The 20,159-nt window shown below is 38.9% G+C and overlaps 1 protein-coding gene across 2 annotated transcripts in view; it reads left to right on the top strand.

The window, feature by feature from the left end:
- Positions 1-20,159, top strand: part of TMTC1 (transmembrane O-mannosyltransferase targeting cadherins 1) — a 256,134-nt gene that overhangs the window by 192,663 nt on the left and 43,312 nt on the right. For both annotated transcript variants that reach the window (XM_036865656.1, XM_036865655.1), the window contains one exon: positions 14,022-14,165. In XM_036865656.1, the coding sequence (XP_036721551.1) occupies positions 14,022-14,165 (144 nt within the window). The remainder of the gene's footprint in view (positions 1-14,021; positions 14,166-20,159) is intronic.

Genomic DNA, 20,159 nt, shown 5'->3' with positions numbered 1-20,159 from the left:
TTTCTTGTAAAAATTTCCATTGCTACACATTATGCAGTGAAGTGACACAGTTGAATACACATATACAGACCAATAGAAGTTGGTTGTCAAAAACATACTTGTAAGTTCTCAGGATATTTACTCCAGTGAATTCTTCCCAGCTTAGTCTTCCCTCTTTACATAAATATCTAAGAGGGTTTCTATAAAGACATTGGAGTATAAAAATAAAATACTCTGATAATTGTATTAAAGAGAAGGAAAATGAGAAGACACTTGATACCGCATTGTGAATATGTTAATAAGGTATGTATATACATAAATATATATACAGTATATGTTTTTCTAATGTTTTAAACATTTTTAAAAATTTAAAATATGAACAGCCCTGACACTCTCCTTATACTCATCCACTGAAAGAGAATACACCAAACATGGCTTTAGAGATGACTTTTAAGGGAAATTCAAATTTAAGGTCTGGTTACCAGCAGCTGTCTGCATTGCCCTTAGGTACTCTTTTAAATTGCAACTCTGACTTTCAAGGTAGTCTTCCCTAAGAGATCCCAGATAGTAAATGTATTTAACCTGGAATGTGTGGAGTCGTGATAAGCAAACACAGCCTTGGAATCTCCTAATGTGGGCAAATCCTCTCCTTTATTGAATAATGTGAAGCTCACAGGAGTTTTTCAAAGAGGTTTCCATGCCTCTGCAGTATGTCCCACATTTGGTTGAATTTTCTGATACTGTTTCATTTGGGGACATGCTCTAAAATATGTGTACCAAACAAATCATACATTTCACTGAAGTTCCCTCTAAGGATTGTCTCAAAGCTTAGTTTGAAATTGTCATTCTTAAAGTAACTGACCTAATTTTTAAAGTTATCTTTTTGAACAGTGTTCTACCTAAGTATGTTGTTCATCAATCACATCTTTTAGACTTTAGGACCTGTTACTTAGTATTCAATATGGCAAAAATTTTAAACTGTACACATGAAGTTCCTTACTAAATACCTTTCCAAAGATTACAAGAAATATAAGTTCAAGAGGAATAATTGTAACAAAGCTTTTTATTGAGGAAAGAAGTTTTTATTAAGAAATAGAAAACATTTTTAAAGATTTAATAAAGAATCATATTTTTCACTGCAAGCCAGTTTATGCAGATATTTCCAATGCTTATCTCTGGTTGGTGAGATTATGGTTTAATTTTTTCTTTATACTTTTTATTGTGCTTCGGATGTTCCACGATGAGCATGTATTATTTTTGAGATGAGGAAATGTTATTTTTAAAAAGGCATGTTCCCCCCGCCCCCCCAAAAAAATGATACAGATGAACATATTTACAAAACAGAAACAGACTCACAGACCTAGGCAGTGAATTTATGGTTACCAGCGGGGAAGGGTGGAGGGGAAGGATAGATTGGGAGTTTGGGATTGACATGTACACACTGCTATATTTAAAATAGATAACCAACAAAGACCAATTGTATAGCACAGGGAACTCTGCTCAATATTCTGTAATAACCTAAATGGGAAAAGAATTTGAAAAAGAATAGATACATGTATATGTATAACTGAATCACTTTTCTGTACTCCTGAAACTAACCCAACATTGTTAATCAACTATTCTCAATATAAAATAAAATTTTTTTTAAAAAGGCATGTTCCTTCAAGGGACATTTAAGCAAATAAAGTGTGTTTTGGCTTTAATAATTAATTAGTGTTTCATGATTTTAGGTGGCATTCTTAAAGGGAAGAAAAGAGCAGTAAGTTTGCATGAAAAATATTGGTTGGAGGGAAGTATATCAGTATCTTTGTAAATTTGTTTCATTCTAACAGACTATTTTCTGTGAAGTTCAAACAGAAAAATAAGGCAGACCTTAAGGCACAGCTTGGGGAAAGGGTATAAATTAAGCAAAATTCTCCGGCAGCTGACCTTACAAAATTATAGTAGCTGGTTGGGACTTCCACTGTCAATAAAAATAAATGTTTGCTTCAGCAACTGTGCTTGTGGAAGAAACTTCTCCCTTGAGAAATGGGGTAAAGACAATTAAAGCTAAAAATATACTGCATAGTAATTAGTGAAATACTTCATCATCTCAGACCAAGCTCAAAATATTTCTGATTTAAAGTATCATCATTTTTGTTTTGGATACCTCCATGGTAAATTTTCAATGGATGTGGTTTTTTGTGTTTTTTTTAAATTTAAATAAATTGTCACTCTTTGTGTTAGAAAAGGAAAATACTGGGACTATTCATCATTTTGATGATTATTTATCCTAGGTGACTGGAAGACTGCCCTTACTTGAATATAACTCCTTCTCTGTGGAGGTTGCTAACACAGGGATTCCTCCCCTCCCAACTGCTCCACCCTACTTCACCTTTGATGTATCCTGATGTTTTCCACATTTGCAACAGCAATAAAGAGAATGATTAGGGAAATGCAGGATTAAAGGTGGTATTATCTGAAATCAGCCCCAACAGTTATTCATTCCTGTGGTAATGACTGTATAGATTCCAAAGGCAATGGTGAAATTAGTCATTAGGGTTGTATCTATACCGATATCTTTTTGGCTAGCTTACAGTTCTAAAAATAACACTATATTAAATTGGTAATTATATATGACACGAATATTCTTCTGCTTTTTAACTTCATTCTATTTTTTAAATGTAAAAATACCACTGACTGACTTCTCCATTTTGGTGCACCTCATGTATTATATTTCTGTAGTACAAGGGAGATCTCCCCTGAAAAATGCTGCAGCTGAGGATACAGAGTCAGATTAAGACCCAAATCATCAAAGAAAGTTGTCAGAATACTTTCCTTAAGTCCTCCATAAACACAAATGTAAGCTTTCCTTTCTGTGAGGAGTGGCTCTCATATTTATACCTAATGGGGTGTTATTAAGTTTGGGATTCTTTATGCTGGAAAATCAGAACACCACTGGTGGAGCTACCATATGCCTCCACAGCTTTCTGACCATTGAGTTACTCTCGACAAGGTTTCTACTATTTTCACCTCGTATAATCGGAGCAGAAATGTTACTGGAAGGGGTGCCCCTTCCCAGGCCCTGAACTGGGCTCTTGTCTAACACTCAGAAATGAATTGTCCGAGGAGACACACATGCTGACAAAGCAAAAAACTTTATTGGGAAGGGGTGCCCGGGCAGAGAGCAGCAGGGTAAGGGAACCCAGGAGAACTGCTCTGCCATGTGGCTCGCAGTCTTAGGTTTTATGGTAATGGGTTAGCTTTCCGGGTTGTCTCTGGCCGATCATCTTGTTTGTGCCCATATTTGGTCTGACTCAGGGTCCTTACTGGTGGTGTGCGTCTCTCTCAGCCAAGGTGGATTCTAGCATGAGGGCTTCTGGGAGGTTGGCAGGACATACTATGGCATCTCCTCCCTCCTTTCAGCCCCTCCGGAATTCTCCTGGTTAGTTTTTGGTGGCAGCACTGTGTTCCTTATCCGGACCTCCTGTTGTGAGACAACTCATGCAAGCACTTATTAACGTGCCTGGCCAGGGTGGGCGGTTTCGGTCAATGGTTCCCTAACAGAAAGTCCACCCAGCCATTCAGCTCTTCCTGTACAGAAACTCCTATGAAATGACTCATTCAGTAAGCCCAAAAGAAAAGATAGTGGCCCTGCCCAAATAAAATGCAGAAGATATTGAATGTGTACTTGGCCAGTAGCTTGTTGATTACCTTTAAAAGTCAGTTAAAATGAAGAATCATAAAACAAATCATGCGCACTCTTGAATGTTTTATTGTACCCTAAAATTTTACATGTATGTCCATTCACCAAGTCTTCTAATGTCAAACCAAGATTTTTCTTTGAGTAAGAGTCTACTGATTAGAATCTGCAAAAATTACAACCACAGTTCATTTCTGTGGTGATCATTTTTAAAGTAGAATAAAAATGTAAAGGCTATCTGAGATTTTTCTGATTTTTCTCCTCCAGCCTTTTACAATTTTACATCGAATTCAACAGCAATTTTTTTGAGTGACTTCCCTTTTTTGAGTATTTCCAGAGTACTTTTTAGTTTTCATAAAAATCACAACTCTCTTTTTTACTTTTATATTTTATCAGTTTGCAAGGTATTTCATTATATTGTGCAATTGCAATAAACAACTAGAATAAATCTGTTAATAAGAACAACTGGCTCTTAGCAGTCATGCAGCTTAACTTAAGGGAGCAGAAGGGCCCAGGCTTATAGAGAAGGTTTATTATGTTATAGGCATCCACCAATATGTTTTACAGAGAATAGAGAACATCTGCAAATCTGATGACACAATTAAGAGACTTTTAAAAGAGTCTTCATTATAGGTAATAGAGTCTCATGGAAATTGTTTTTCATCTTATAATTAGATTTCCTGCAAGGCTCAATTACTGGTTGGTTAATACGGGCTGGTCATCAAGAACCCTGAACCTGGGAATGAGAATAGAGTTCACCTTTGTTGAGGTGGATTAACAAAGTCTCTTCACTGTCAGCAGGAAAATGCCCCATGTTCCACTGAACATTTGTTCACTTAGATGTCCTCTTCCCTCCAGCCTCCACAGTAAGCCCCTGCCATACCCAGACTAGCTGATGCACCCCAGGTGGTTGGATATCAGCCACATGCAGGATTTCATCCTTATTAAAGGGCTGTGATCCTCAGTCACCCAGATAGCTATTTTCTTTTCACAGGTATGGTTTCACATGAAATACACAGAAATCATCTAAGATGTCCCCCCTCCCATAAGTTCTATTGAGTAGGAGATGCATTACCCTGCCCTGAGGGAACTCAGGTGTGTTTTTGGCAGCCTTGGTATCCTTAGAGGGGCCTTGTCCACTCCTAATGTATCTGCTGTTGATGTTTTAAATAGAAAATCTGAAGGGAAAGGAAACTGTGTTCATGGGGGCGGGGGGGGAGGGGTGGGTTGAAGTCCCTGACCAGGCTCTTCTTATTGGCATAACTAAAAGGAAAGAAATGTACTTTTAAAACTCCTGTACAAAAGAAGTCTACAACTGATGTTTAATTGGCTAACGCATGGGAAAGGAGAAGCTAACATCTTTCTGATTGGAATTTTTTAATGCATAAAATAGAGACTTGTCATGATAACGGTACCCACTGCTCTCATTCTTTGTATTCCCTCCTGTGTGGATAACTGGAAGTCTACAGAGACTCCATTAGACTATAATAAGTGTATGTGGGAAAAGGAAGTAATAAGACAATGATTATTGAAGAAAGCCATATCGTTAGAGTGTAAAGAAATCTATGTCTAATGAACCCACTGCTCATTGATGTCCTGAGTATATCAGTAAGGTTATTATAATTCCTTTGAAAAATGTTGTCTATAAAACTGGTAGAGTTTGAACTTTTTTTTTTTTTTAATTTTATTTATTTACTTATTTACTTATGGCTGTGTTGGGTCTTCGTTTCTGTGCGAGGGCTTTCTCTAGTTGTGGCAAGCGGGGGCCACTCTTCATCGCGGTGCGTGGGCCTCTCACTATCGCAGCCTCTCTTGTTGCAGAGCACAGGCTCCAGATAATTGTGGCTCACGGGCCTAGTTGCTCCATGGCATGTGGGATCTTCCCAGACCAGGGCTCGAACCCGTGTTCTCTGCACCGGCAGGCAGACTCTCAACCACTGCGCCACCAGGGAAGCCCTGAACTTTTTTTTTAAATCAGAATTTAATGATTATTTAAGAAGTCCTTCTTTACCCAGGCTATTTTGAATGAACATTTAAAATAACTCTCATGACTACAGGTGGCCTTAGATACCAGCTGCCATGTGTTTCTGGAAAGATTGAAAATTCCAATACCATTTGTTAACCAAGTTTAACAAGTGGAGAGGGGTTCTTCCATTGGTGTGGTACTTTTATTTATAAATGTCTAAATATGCTTTCCAGTAGCACAATTGAAATCATGTTTGTTCCTTTTTGTTGATGAAATTATATTCTCACTATGTATATTTTGTGTTAATTAAGTCTAGCAGCTTTATTCACTAAATCCAAGAATTTGATTTAGAAATTCATTTAGAAAACTAGAATTTTAGTCATATTGTGGCCATACTTACGGACTATATTTCAAAATGAAAGTTCTATAATTTATATTCAAAAACATCTGCTCTCTCTTTTTTCTGCCTTAAACCACCATTTCACTTCAAAACCTCACTGCGGTTCCCCAGGAAACAAAATCCAAGGTAGAGATTAGCAAGCAGGGAGTTCATTAAGGAGTGCTCTCTGGAACACCAGGGAAGGAAGCCAGGGAAGCAAGATGAGAGAAGGAGAGATACAGTGCATTCCCAGGGGCTCAGAGGAGCCCTTAGGGAACTCTGGAGATGGGGTGGCCCCTCAGAGTTGTCATGAAAGAAATGGAACCTTTATACCCCCTATCAACCAATCACTGGCCCCAGGCAGAGAAGAGTAGCCTCGGGTAAAGCAATGCCCAGAGAAGAACTCAGCTGTGAGCTGTCAAGTGCCTCAGACTTGAGGGGTATCTGGGTGGTATAATACAGCACCCACTACACTGGCTTAATTTATGATTTCTTATATAAGTAAATATGACAGTTCAACAGAATATCATTTAGATTTTCTGTTAAAATGAGAATAGTGGTGTTACCTACCTCACAGGGCTGGAATAATTCACATACAAGGTGTAAAGCAGTGTCTAAATACCTGGCCATGATAAACTCGGTGAATGTTATTCATACACCCCTAATCTGACCACTTCTCTCTGCCTCCACTGCCCATCATCTCTCACCTGGATTACTGCAGTGTTCTCTGGATTCCCCTATTTTCACTCCTCCTTCCTCCCCTCCTTCAGTCTGTTCTCAACCCAGCAGCCACAGGGAAGTTCATAGTAATCCTGTGCTCAGAACGTTCTGCTTGCTTCCGTCTCAGTCACGGTGAGAATCAGGGCCCCTGCAGTGGTCTCCACGTCCTGCACCGTCTGGTCCCCCTGCCTCTCAGACCTTACCTCCTACTACACCTCTTGCTGTCTCAGCTCCAGCCATGCGGGGCTCCAGGCACACACCAGTCGTCACATTCTTATGGCAACCAGAAAAAAAATGCATGACCTAAAAGTTGAGAGTTACATTTTATTCGGTGGACAAAACTGAGGACTTAAGCCTGAGACACAGTGTCTCAGATAACTCTGAGAGACTGCTCCGAAGAAGCAAGTGGGGGGATCCAGGATGTATAAGGGTTTTTGCAACAAAGGCCAGGTAGTCAGAACATCAAAAGATTACTGTTAATTAAAGAAAACCAGATATCTCAAGTTAAGGAATTTAGTGCTTTTCTGTGTATGGGAAGATGCAAGAGCCTGGGCTCGCTGAAATTATTCCTTTGATATGCACCTGAGCTATCTGGGGCCTGTATCCTGTGCTTTCTCATCCTGAGTCTCCTCAGGGTCCACCACTGGGGGTGGCTGCAGCAGTTGACTGCTAGATGGTGGACATCCTGTTTCTATCCTGAGTTCCCTCAGGACTCATCATCTGGGTGGCTGTAATGTGATGGCTAGATGGCTGCAACATCCTTTGTTTACTGATACAGCAGGCAACATTTTTCATTCACGCCTATTACAGAGACTCTGTATTTGTCCTTCCTTCTTCCCAGAACACTTCCCCTCCTCTGCTTCCCTCCCTCCCTTCAGGACTCTCCAGGTGATGTCATCTTGTCTGCAAGGCCTACCCTGGTCTCCCTGCCAACCCCAGCATACCCTGTTCCTCTGCTTCGCTTCAATTTTCTCCACTGCAGTTTCCACCCTCTAATATGCTTACACACACTTAACACCCCTAGCCACTGCCCATTCCCATTACATGCCAGTGGTGACCCCCACTTCCTGAGGTGGATCTTCAGGATACACACGCCTTTCCCTCCCCACCCCTCCTGATGTCCTTGGTTGGCACTTATTAACTGCGAACATGGATGCACTCTTCCTGCCCACCACTGTCTTTTTTTCCTAACTCAATCTAACAGCCAGAGTGCTATTCATGCTGCGAAGTGTTATTACAATAAAGATTCTACGAGCACATTGATCTGTCACATAAGACTTTGAATCTCCTTATAACCTTGGATGTAGCTCTTAAAATTGTGCGTGTCTGGAATTCCGTTTGGTGTTGAGCGTATCGGAAAGGCTTGGAGGAAATTGCTCTGGTGCCTTTGGGGATCATTTGCTTCAGATGATGAAAGATTGACAGACTTTGTTGGAGTGAGTGCTTGACAAGGAACATTCCTACATTCTTAAAATGAAGAGGGCCAAATGTCCTTCACATCTGAGCACCCGTGGTGTGGGACAAACAGATGGATACAAGACAACTTGAGTGTTCATTGGGTTAGTGATGAAGAAATAATGGAGGTTATTTTGACTGATGGAAGCAAGTCAGAGGCCTTAGCAGTAAGGAGAATGATTTTTTGGAGGATGAGAAGTCCACGTGAAAGAAGGAGAGCTGGCAGCTTCCTGCTGGCATGGGTTCATTAGGGCTGTGGAGAGAGCCAAGTATACCCACCCAGAGGTCCTGTAGCCAACCCCAGAACATCAAATGTATGGAGTGTATCAGGTATGAAGGTGGGCATCTTATATCCACCATCCCATTTGTTCACCCAGAGAGTTAATATGTTATGGACCTTATTGTTATAGAGAGGGCAACTAAAGCACAGACATAAGTTCAAAATCACACAGCAAGAAAGTCACCCATGGCTTCTGACTCCAATCACAGTTATATTTCCACTCCACCAGAGTAATTTCCCATTCATCTGCCGCAAAAACCAAAGTTCACCATGGTCACCCCAAGCCCTTGAGAAAAGTTAAAATATGTTCACTATTTTCTACTTAAAAGAGCAAGGAAGTATTTAATTCAATACATTTCCCAACCTCCAGAGGGAAATTCTCAGGAATCAGGAAAATACAGCCACTTAAAATGAGTCATTTCCTGAGGGCGTGGTTTTACTCTAAATTGTCTTGAAAAATCAATTGGGCGGAGTCCTTCTGGATCGCTACTAGAGGTCATCCATTGTGAGAGATCAGATAATTTAGTTGGCCCCTCACTGGAGTGTGTCATACTTCCCTAAATTGCATTTGAGGTTTTTTCGAAGACTATCTAATGGATGGGAAGGAGTACGGTACCAAAAGAAAGTGGCAAGACTTGCTGCTGGGTGTTAATGTCTATTTCAGACAATTAAAGAAGCAGACTGGTAAATGATCAATGTCATTCTGGTGCAATTTAATGACATGATGATTCAAATTTTATAATCAGGCACTTGAGAAATGGCAGGGACTAGAATGATTGAAAATATGCTGTGGCTGCGGCTGACTCCTGAAATGAAGTTTACTTTGGGTATTTTTTAGTTCCGTGAAATTTAGATCTCATGGTTGAATTTTTTTCCCAGTCATGTTTTTCTTTTGGATTCTTGTTTTTCTCAACAGGAAATAGAAAATAAATATCTGACCTTAGCATACTTCACCACAAATAAATTAATGTGTGGAATGAAAATCAGATAAATAAATCAGGGTGTGTATATTCTGAAAGGAAATTACAAACTGGAGCACATGATACATACACTCTTGCTTGAACAATGAAATGCCTTAGAAGGTACTCAAATAATGAAAAAGTAACAGAATTCTAACTTTTGAACAGAGTGTACAAAATTTAAAGTAAATGACTGAATAAAATATAAAACTAGACTTTAGTCATATACATCTTATCTCTATGGATCTTTAGTTGAGATTGAAGCTTAAGAACAGTAGATCGGAGAGCATGTATCTGTGCCTTAAACACTGACTGAATGTTGTTACTTCCAAATAGCTTCCCATAATACTGTGCTTTTTAGAGATACCATGAGTATTTTGTATGGCAGGAGACAGGTTTTCCCAGTGAAGAAGAATCTCAGCCATGTTTCCCGAGTATTGACTTTATTTCACTTCTGTCACTGAGAAGTAGTTCCTATAGGATCATAGCTGAATGGACTGGCCCAAGGATAGAAAGGGAAATTATTCTGAATGGAAGCTCTAATTGATAGCAGTATATTTATTTGCTGAAGGTTGAATGACTCATGGATTGTTCGGGAAAATACATAGATTTACAGGAACCATCTGACTTTTAACACTTAAGAACACAACTCCTGAAATATTTTTTTTTAAAAAGTAATTTATTTTTTCTTTAATTTCTCCCATCTCCCCATTCCTCAACTGTAAAATAGTACAATAATTCTACTTGAAGAATTAGAAGATTAAATGAGATAGTATATGGGAAAGCACTCTAAAATGTAAAATATCACTAATACATGCTAGGTTTTTTTAGACCCATTTTCTTTTGCTCCTGCCTTCTGTTTTTCACTTAGGCAACTGTTCCCTCACAGTGATGATTTCCTGTTAACATGTTGTTGATATTCATTCTTCAGAGATAAGTTGCCTGGGAATGGAGGAGAATAATAATGTCCTTAACTACCTACTTTATTAATTCTGCTTAAGGAAAGGCCACCAGATAAAAAGTAAGAAGCCATTAAATGCTCAAATGGGAATATAAATCATAGAGAATATAAATTGAGAATATAAATCATACAATACTTGAAAAATATTCTCTTCAACTCATAGAATTGTATCTCTATACCTAGATTTATTTTTTAAAGAGAAAGAATAAACTTCCTTATACCCCAGAACTATTCGACAATATTATACATTTTCCCTATAATAAATTTTAAAAATTTAACTCAGTGAAATTTTAAAAAATAATAATAAGGAAATAGCAAGAGAGCCCCCATATACAATATAAATGTTGAGTAAGACTGAGAAAGAAAATCCAGTGGCTGTTCACACTGGTCTTAAAAAAACAGGCCTGAAAATTACCACTCTCCTCCTTTTCAGTGAAGATTTTGTCAAGGTTCTTTACATGGGGAAGGGAATAATCACTACCAGAACTTTTGTAAAACATACCTGTAGGCATCAAAGTCAAGACACACTTAATTTATCCTGACAATTGATGTAGCAACATAGACATCTCTTAAATTATTCATCTTTCTAATAGAAAATTCCCCTCTTGGAGACCTCAGGGTTGAATTACATGAATAAAGCTCATTTAAACAACTTTATTTAAAAAGTAAACACACAAAAATAAGTTTCGTCCTTGCATAGGTCTTCAGTAAACAAGAGAAGCGTATATGTTTTAAGAAAATGTCTACATCTATATAAAAAACAAAATTAAAAGTGATAATTTTTTCTTGACCTGCTTAAAGAATCCTTTTCATGAAATTCAGCTTTGTTTCATAAATAATGTAATGCTTGCTCATGATTAAGTGAACCTAATCAGATGCCCAGAGGGAAGGGCTGTTGCTAGCAGATCTTTACTATTACCAGGAGTAAACAATATCACACGTTTTCCAGGTGGAGGGCTGTGAGTGGCAATAGATTCAGTAAATCACAGTAGATGTCAGCAATCCCCTTCCTGGGCGGGTTGGGACTCTGTTAACACAAAGCCTCTTCGCTGCTGTGCCTGACCACAAAGCCCTGTCCTAAGCTTGGAGCACAAGGCATGCTAAAGACCTTTTTTTGCCTCATAGTATTTATATTTGTTTCTCTTTACTTCCCTTCTCACTGCTTGTTTCTGTTTTTGAGAGTTCAGTGTGAACTTACGTTCTGTTTCTGGTTTGAAAAAAAAAGAGAAACCTTTTTGTAGTCAGTGAACTTTGAAAGTATTATATCAATACATGCCATTCCTTTAAATTTATTTATTTATTTATTTTTGGCTGCGTTGGGGTCTGTTGCTGCTGTGCACGGGCTTTCTCTAGTTGCGGTGAGCGGGGGCTACTCTTCTTTGCGGTGCGCGGGCTTCTCATTGCGGTGGCTTCTCTTGTTGCGGAGCACGAGCTCTAGGCGCGCGGGCTTCAGTCGTTGTGGCGCACGGGCTTAGTTGCTCCGCGGCATGTGGGATCTTCCCGGACCAGGGGTTGAACCCGTGTCCCCTGCATTGGCAGGCGAATTCTTAACCACTGCGCCACCAGGGAAGTCCCCATGCTATGCCTTTAAATGGCAGTGGGATGGTGACAAAGTCCAAAAAGGCGGGCTGATAACCAGCGGGAGAGGGCAGCTGCATGACAGGGAGCCCATCACAGATGCTCTTATTGAATTTAGACTGTCCTTTCCCATATTTAGTGCTTTCACCTCAAACATTTATTCTGAGGGCTCCAAAGCCTATAAAGAAATGAGGAAAAGACCAAGTTTTAAGAAATTGCCTCTTCTGGGAAGGCAGAGGTCACCAGGATGCTTTCTCTTGCTGTTCGTCATCAGAGAAAAAATAAGAACTGTTCTCACCATGTTCACAGGAACCCCCCCCCCCCTTAAATCTTTTGGAAGTCAGAGAGCTTTGCTCAAGATCCAAACATTTTTTTTTAATTGGAAGAATTAAAGTCCTGGCTGTGATATGCTCTCTGTAACCATTCCCAAAGTAATTCTTAGACACAGCTTCCCAGTAGGCTGTTCTGGGCATGGAATGAGTGGGCAGGTACGAGATCATCTTCTCTTAGCTCTGATGTCCTGTAGAGGCATCTATGAGAGAGCACCAAGGACTTGTGTACCCCAAGAACTGTGAGGGTGGGTGTTAGGGGACTGGTACCAGGTACCCTCAGGTTGTCTTTGCTAATTAAAGGTGACCAGAAAGAAGCAAACACGTTGTGTGTGTGTGTGTTTTCCCAGCTTCCTCTCATAATGTATCTCTCCCAACAGCCTACAGAATTATTGTGAATAATTAGAGCTTTCAAGCCTTGGGAGGACGTAACATTCATCTGAATTGATTCTATTCCTTGTCAATTAGGAGGAGCATTACACAGATTGTCTTCCTGAAAATACTGAGGGATGCTAATAGCTGAGCTATAAGGCAGTAAGGAAGGGAGGATTACATGGTCCAATAAACTTAGGAAACTCTGGGTTAGGCAAAGATTAAAAAAAAAAAAAAAAAGCTATGCAGCTTGTCTTCCTTGGCCTTTTAATAGGATCCCCTTCTGTCCCCAAATTAAATTGATCTTCTTAGAAGGTGCGGAACAGGCTGGGAGGGGACAAGCATGGCATTTGATTGTCAAGAGACTTGACAAGTACAGATCCTGTTTTTATTACTTGGGCGTTATCTTGCCTTTCCTACATTAAAAGCCAGCTTCACAGGCTTATTCAAAATCCTCTGGGTGACAGAGATGGAGCGAACCTGTTCGACGACTAAATGTGTCCGCTCTGAGCGCAGCAAAATCAACTCAGCTGTGTATGCAGCAGCAGGCTGATTTGCCTTCCTTATAGTTTCTAGTTAAGGAAGTAAATTGATTCTCTTCCTTTCTTAATCACCATAAATTTGCTTTACTGATGTGTACGCAGTCCTCCTTTACATTTGCTTTTGAACATTAGGATCGCTGTTTTCACGTCATCGTGCCTTTTTAAAGTTTTATATGTTAGGATTTTCATTCCCAGACACTATCAGAGCAGGTGGTGTCAAATAACAGTAGCGGGGAAATGAGACAAAATGGAATAGGAGAGTCAAGATGGAGAGCCATTTGAGGGAGAAAGTTTATTTTTATGGGGAGACGTTTGTATCACCTTCTCAATAATGGCGGTTTTATTGATGCTCCAGTTCAAATATATTCATGAAGATCCCTCATCCAGGAAACTCCCAACATCTTGTGTAAATAGTGGGCATTATACAGGCAGCTAGTCAGCAGTCCCGCTAGGCCAGAAAGTCAGCACCGGTGGCAATGAGGATTTTCAATCAAAGGAAGTTGAAAGTAGGCTCCAAGCTGAATTTATTTAACCCCGGTAGCTTTGCATACTATTTATTTTTGCACTCTTTAGGGGTAATTTACTTATGCCACCATGTGTCAATTATGTGCTTTCCTGCCTTGTTTAGTTGCCTGCAGGTGCACAAATGGTTGACTGTTAAGATTTGACATAGACATACCATTAAAATAAAGGAAGAATTCAGTGTTTCATTTTTGTTGTGGCATACCTGGGGTGAGGAGTAGGGGGTGAAGAACAAGCAAATTGTGACCAACTTTGAAGTTTTTGAACAATCATGGCTTAATATTTCTAATTGTTCAGGTTGTATCCACGCCATGCAAGTGCCCTGAACAACCTTGGAACACTGACCAGAGACACAGCAGAGGCAAAGATGTACTATCAGAGGGCTCTCCAGCTAAATCCACAGCACAACCGGGCTCTTTTCAATCTTGGGAATCTCCTTAGGTAAGTAGAACGTGTACCTTTGATCAGAAGACCTTGTAGTTTCAAGAAATCCTTTCCTTTTCAACACTCATTTGGTTGTGGTGTTGTCTCCTCTTCCTAGGGCAGAATAGTTAGGGTTTTCAAGTGTTGGGAGGATGCAGTACTCATCTGAATTAATTCTATCCCTTATCAATCAAAAAGAGTATTTCCCAGAGTGTCTCTCTGGAAGTATTAGTTCTGGGAGATGTTCATAGGTTGTCTGTAGAGGGCTGGGAAGAGGGAATGGCTACATGGTCAAATAAACTGAGGAAATGCTGAATTAAGCAAAGATAGTTCCTTTATTGCCAGAATCCTTAATATGCTAAATGCCCTGTGAATATTCAAGAAGGGAGTATGGAATACAGCATTTCCCAAAGTCAATCATTTTTGGTAGGCATTTCCCAAGAATTTCATGAATATACTTGGGAAAAGTGCTGGTCTAGGAAAAGCAGCATGCTCTAAAGGTGAGCCAAAAGGCATAACCGCAGCTCATGCACAGTTTGTGCTATAGGTAAGAAACAAACTGAGGCTTTCTTGGAATTAGCAACGGTGACTCTTGCTCTCCGAAGACCTCCCAGGCATAATCACTGGTGTTTGCTTTTCACTCACTGCCCTGGAAAAGACTGATGGTGCAGTTAGTCTCCCTGAAGACAAAGGGGTACTTTTGCATCTTGTATTTCTATTAATATAAAGTCTAGGCAAGTTGGTGATGGCAACGGCAATGGTAGTAGTGGCGATAATCATAGTGGAAATGGTGGTGGCTATGGAATTTAACTTCTACGCCTTAAAAAACAGATTGACATTAGAGAAATGCAAATCAAAACTACAATGAGGTATCACCTCACACCAGTCAGAATGGGCATCATCAAAAAATCTACAAACAATAAATGCTGGAGAGGGTGTGGAGAAAAGGGAACCCTCTTGTGCTGTTGGTGGGAATGTAAACTGATACAGCCACTATGGAGAACAGTATGGAGGTTCCTTAAAACACTAAAAATGGAACTACCATACGACCCAGCAATCCCACTACTGGGCATATACCCTGAGAAAACCATAATTCAAAAATAGTCATGTACCACAATGTTCATTGCAGCTCTATTTACAATAGCCAGGACATGGAAGCAACCTAAGTGTCCATTGACAGATGAGTGGATAAAGAAGATGTGGCACATATATATACAATGGAATATTACTCAGCCATAAAAAGAAACGAAATTGAGTTTTTTGTAGTGAGGTGGATGGACCTAGAGTCTGTCATACAGAGTGAAGTAAGTCAGAAAGAGAAAAACAAATACTGTATGCTAACACATATACATGGAATCTTAAAGAAAAAAAGAAAAAAAAAGTTCTGAAGAACCTAGGAGCAGGACAGGAATAAAGATGCAGATATAGAGAATGGACTTGAGGACATGGGGAGGGGGAAGGGTAAGCTAGGACGAAGTGAGAGAGTGGCGTGGACATATATACACTACCAAATGTAAAATAGATAGCTAGTGGGAAGCAGCCGCATAGCACAGGGAGATCAGTTCGGTGCTTTGTGACCACCCAGAGGGGTGGGATAGGGAGGGAGGGAGGGAGACACAAGAGTGAGGAGATATGGCGATATATGTATATGTATAGCTGATTCACTTTGTTATAAAGCAGAAACTAACACACCATTGTAAAGCAATTATACCCCAATAAAGATGTTAAAAAAAAAAAAACAGATTGAAAACATCAGAAATGGGAATAAAAGGGTGAACATGGTTGGAATCCGAGAGCAGTGATGCATTTATCTGTGCTTGTTAGGTTGCTGACGATCCACACACTTACTGAATTGGTTTCCTTGTCTCTGAACTTCACAGAGCACGTTTGGTACCTTTAGGGCTAGTGGTTTGCTTTGTTCTTTTATCCTCTCCCTAACAGGATTGGCTTAATTGCCTCAGTACCTCAGTGGATGCATCTTCTTCACGTTCCTTTTTACTTCTTGAATTTTATTGTATTTTTTTATTTTTTTAAACATCTTTATTGGAGTTTAATTGCTTTACAATGTTGTGTTAGTTTCTGCTGTATAACAAAGTGAATCGGCTATATGTATACATATATCCCCATATCCCTGCCCTCTTGCATCTCCCTCCCACTCCTTGAATCTTATATATGCATAGAGATATTAGTCCTTTTTCTTGGTGTGCACATGTGTTAATGCATGTTCTTATTTAATCCCATTTGAACAGAAACATTGGGTAAAGTAATCACAGAATAATCTAACATCACATAAGGTGATAGGTGCCATCCCAAGTCTGAAGTTTTGTTTAAGAATGACTTTATCCATATACTGGAACACAAAATCAAGGGAATACTCTACCAAAATAAGGAAATGCAAGGAAAGTACAGTTAAAATGAAAAAAATAAAAGTATAAATCAGCAAAAACTAAATGAACTTAATAAATTTTTTGAATTAGATAGTTTAGGGAATTCCCTGGCGGTCCAGCAGTTAGGATTCTGCACTTCCACTGCAGGGGACACAGATTCAATCCCTGGTCTCGGACATCTAAGATCCCGCATGCCGTGTGGCAAAAAAAAAAAAAAAAAAATTAGATAGCTTGTTAAAATTTTATACAAATTGAGAGTGATGAAAAACAAGTAAATGAAGAAGTACACGCTGTGACAGAAAAACCTTTTAGCACTAGTACGTTCTCTTTAAAAATAATAGCAAATCAAAAGCTGTGGGGAAAATGTGTTCTAGTTATTGTAGATAACAGTTTACAGGTCAATAGGGTGCTTTTATTTTACTCTACTATTTTTATGACGTCTTATTTATTTATGTGAAGTTCTAAGGACTCATTTTTAAAAGTCATTGTTGCATCTGTATATGTCCAGCTTAGAGCCCAAATAACTTAATGGGTGGATAAATCCTGCTCATGTCTTTTGGGATACCAGCATTATACAGTACTGATTTCAAAAATAGTACAGATGAGTATTTTTTTTTTTTTTTTACAAAGAAACCAGCTTTGATGGCCTGGATACAAAATGATAGTTCTTGTTAGGAATGATATCCTACAGTTGTGATTATTACACTGTGCTGAATGTGGCTCTGCTTGAAAATGGTGGCAGAGATTCTTTTAAATTTCATCTTGCCCAGACCTGAACGAGAGATGCATACTGCAGCCTTCCTTTTTCAATTCACATATTATTGCCTCTGACTATTACCTTGAGTTAGTGTATGTGAGTTAAGAGTATAAGGAAATATTTTTTGGAGCATAGCAATGGCTACTTTTCACAGTAGGTGGGGCTCCTGGATACTCAACATAAGATTTTTCTCTCTTTTTAAGTAAAATCAACTCAGTGATTATCCAAACCAACAACGCTTCACATTTGTATGACTCTGAGTGCTTTTTTTTTAAAAAAATAAAGCCCTCCCAATGACTCTTTAAGATAGGGAAGAATAAGAACCAAGAATAGGAACCAAGGTTAAGTGCCAGGTACAAAGTCACCCTTGTTTACCTTCTGCTCTTTCACATTAAACAGAGAGCAAAGTGGCTCCATCTGTGTAGATGAGTCTTAGAATCCAGTAGAATAAAATCATGATAGTAGCTAATATTTATGTAACATTTTCCAGTTTACAGACAAGTGGGTTTTATATCCATTATTTAATTTAATCTTTAAAACTATTGTGAGAGGCATTCTCATCCTCATCCCCATTTTACAGATGAAGAAACCAAGGTTTGGAGATTTCATGTGACCTTGGCTCCAGGCTCTGCTGACCCAGGATTGATTGCCTGCCCTGTCCTATTCACTTTCCATTACCCATGCTGCCCAAATAACTCTCCAATCCAAAAATTACTTAATATTTAGCTATTAAATGGCATGTGATTTCCTTTTGGGAGGAAGGAACTTCCTGTTTTTTTTTTTTTATCAGGAAACAGTAAGGTTTGTTTCCATTATGTCCTTTAGTAGCAGAGAGAGGTGACCCAGAAAACAGCAGAACTAATCCACGTTTACTCCACGTTGGAGTTTTACTTCTGCTTTCCTTAATATAGTTCTGCTCTAACTGGCTATGGGTCAAAGGTATAAAGAGGATAAGAATATTTTAAATATGTTTTTATTTGATCCGTTTTACTATTTAAGTTTTATACCCTATCTATTTCTCGTTAGGCAGCTAACTTTTTAAAATTGTGTCCTTTTTTGTAACCTAGAACTTCATGCTCCTTCTAAGAACCCAGGTGATCTCCTTAGATTTGAGCAGTTTAGATTCCATCATCCCTGAGTGGAAGACACTATCACTTCTCCTCTTTTATAAATGAGAAACTAAAATTTGGAGAAGGTAAGTTAGGTGCCAAGGTCCCTTAGTGAGGAAATAGAATTTGTGGGAATTGAACCTCAAACTTTCTGTCCGAGTACCCTTGCCCTTAATCACCACACTCTACTGCCACCTTGTGGCTCATCCCAAAACTGAGATACAGCCCAGAGCAGCCCTGCCCAACAGAAATACAATGAGAGCCAGAATCTATAATTTAAATTTTTCAGGTAGCCATATTTTAAAATATAAAAAGGTGAAATTAATATTAATAATATATTTTATTTAACCCCAGTATATTCAAAATATTATCATTTTAACATAATTAATATGAAAATTAATTTTTAAATTGAACATGTAAAAATATTAATGTGATAGTGTACATTCTTTTTTATAATTAATATTTGAAATCCAGTGTATGTTTTACACATACAGAATACCTGAGACTAGTCATATTTCAAGTGTTCAATAGCCACATGTGGTTAGTGGCTGCTATACTGGACAGCACAGACCTTTATTAATGACCTTGACTTTGAGAGAAATGAGTTTTTGTCCAGACCAGAAACTCTAAATAACATGTGATTCTGAGCATCCCAGAAACCTTAGAGCACTGAGGACAAATTCCATTTGAATTCTTGGAGTTATATGACAGACAGCTTTAGACCTGTTCACAGCAGTGTATGTCACTGACTCTTATCCAAATATATTTGACCTCTTTCATGACCATTTCCCCGGACTTTGAAGCTAATCTGTTATGATTCTGTACAGCACGTTTACAGTGTGACAGATTGATAACGAACAGCTTTCCATGCCAGCATTCTTAATTTATATTAATTATTGTTGGCTTTGCTTGGAACCTAAAATGTAAAAGAAAATAGGCAAGATTAGCATACAGTTTTTATGGATGAAAGAGCAGAAATCCCTGATGGCTCTAGAGAACATAATAGAATACTTTAATTCGGGGCATGGGAAAATGCTTCTGTGACAGCTTGGGTAAGACAGTATCTGGTATTTGCTACTGAAACAGAATATTTTCATTTTAAAGAATCGTATTGTCCCTCCCATTGCCAAAATTACCTTCTATTCACATAATAGGATATGGGTGTTATATAGGTGTTACAATAACTCTTATAATCAAAAGTCAGAAGAAAATGAAATAGAATTTCCAAAATTGAGCTATTTAGAAGATGAGTTTGATAACAATATACATTCTATTTTCTTCAGGCTAATCCTTTAGAAAATTGAATTTCTAAAGAATAAAAGGATGTGGAAAAAAGGGTAGCCATTAGCTTTGAAATAAATTTCAATATTTGGGATAAATTTCCTTATAGCTTTGGCATTAGCCACACTGCCTTTTATTTCATAAAAAGGAAGTTTTATACACTCAAGATAGCAGTTCTCCCCTTCTCTACCTTTTACCTGAAACCCCAGAGAATCCAAAATGCCAGCCGACTGGATAAAGAAAAACTTTTTGAGGTCCTTCTCACCACATTAGGATGTCAACTTTGGGTGGGCAACTTCTGCATCCACCTCTTGGAATAAAATCCTCCTCCCCACCCCCACTCCCATGGTGACCTGTTCACATCCAGGTTACCTCCAGTCTTACTTATCTGTAGTCTTAACCCCATTGCGATTTCTCCTCAGGGTCTTTATGTAGTTCACACTTGTCTCTCTCTAGGTCTCCTTCTCCAGCTCCTTTG

This window comes from Balaenoptera musculus, chromosome 10 (genome assembly GCF_009873245.2).
Source record: "Balaenoptera musculus isolate JJ_BM4_2016_0621 chromosome 10, mBalMus1.pri.v3, whole genome shotgun sequence".
NCBI classification, from domain to species: Eukaryota; Metazoa; Chordata; class Mammalia; order Artiodactyla; family Balaenopteridae; genus Balaenoptera; species Balaenoptera musculus.
Note: the sequence above shows the minus strand (reverse complement) of the source record. Positions and strands in the feature narration are given on the sequence as shown.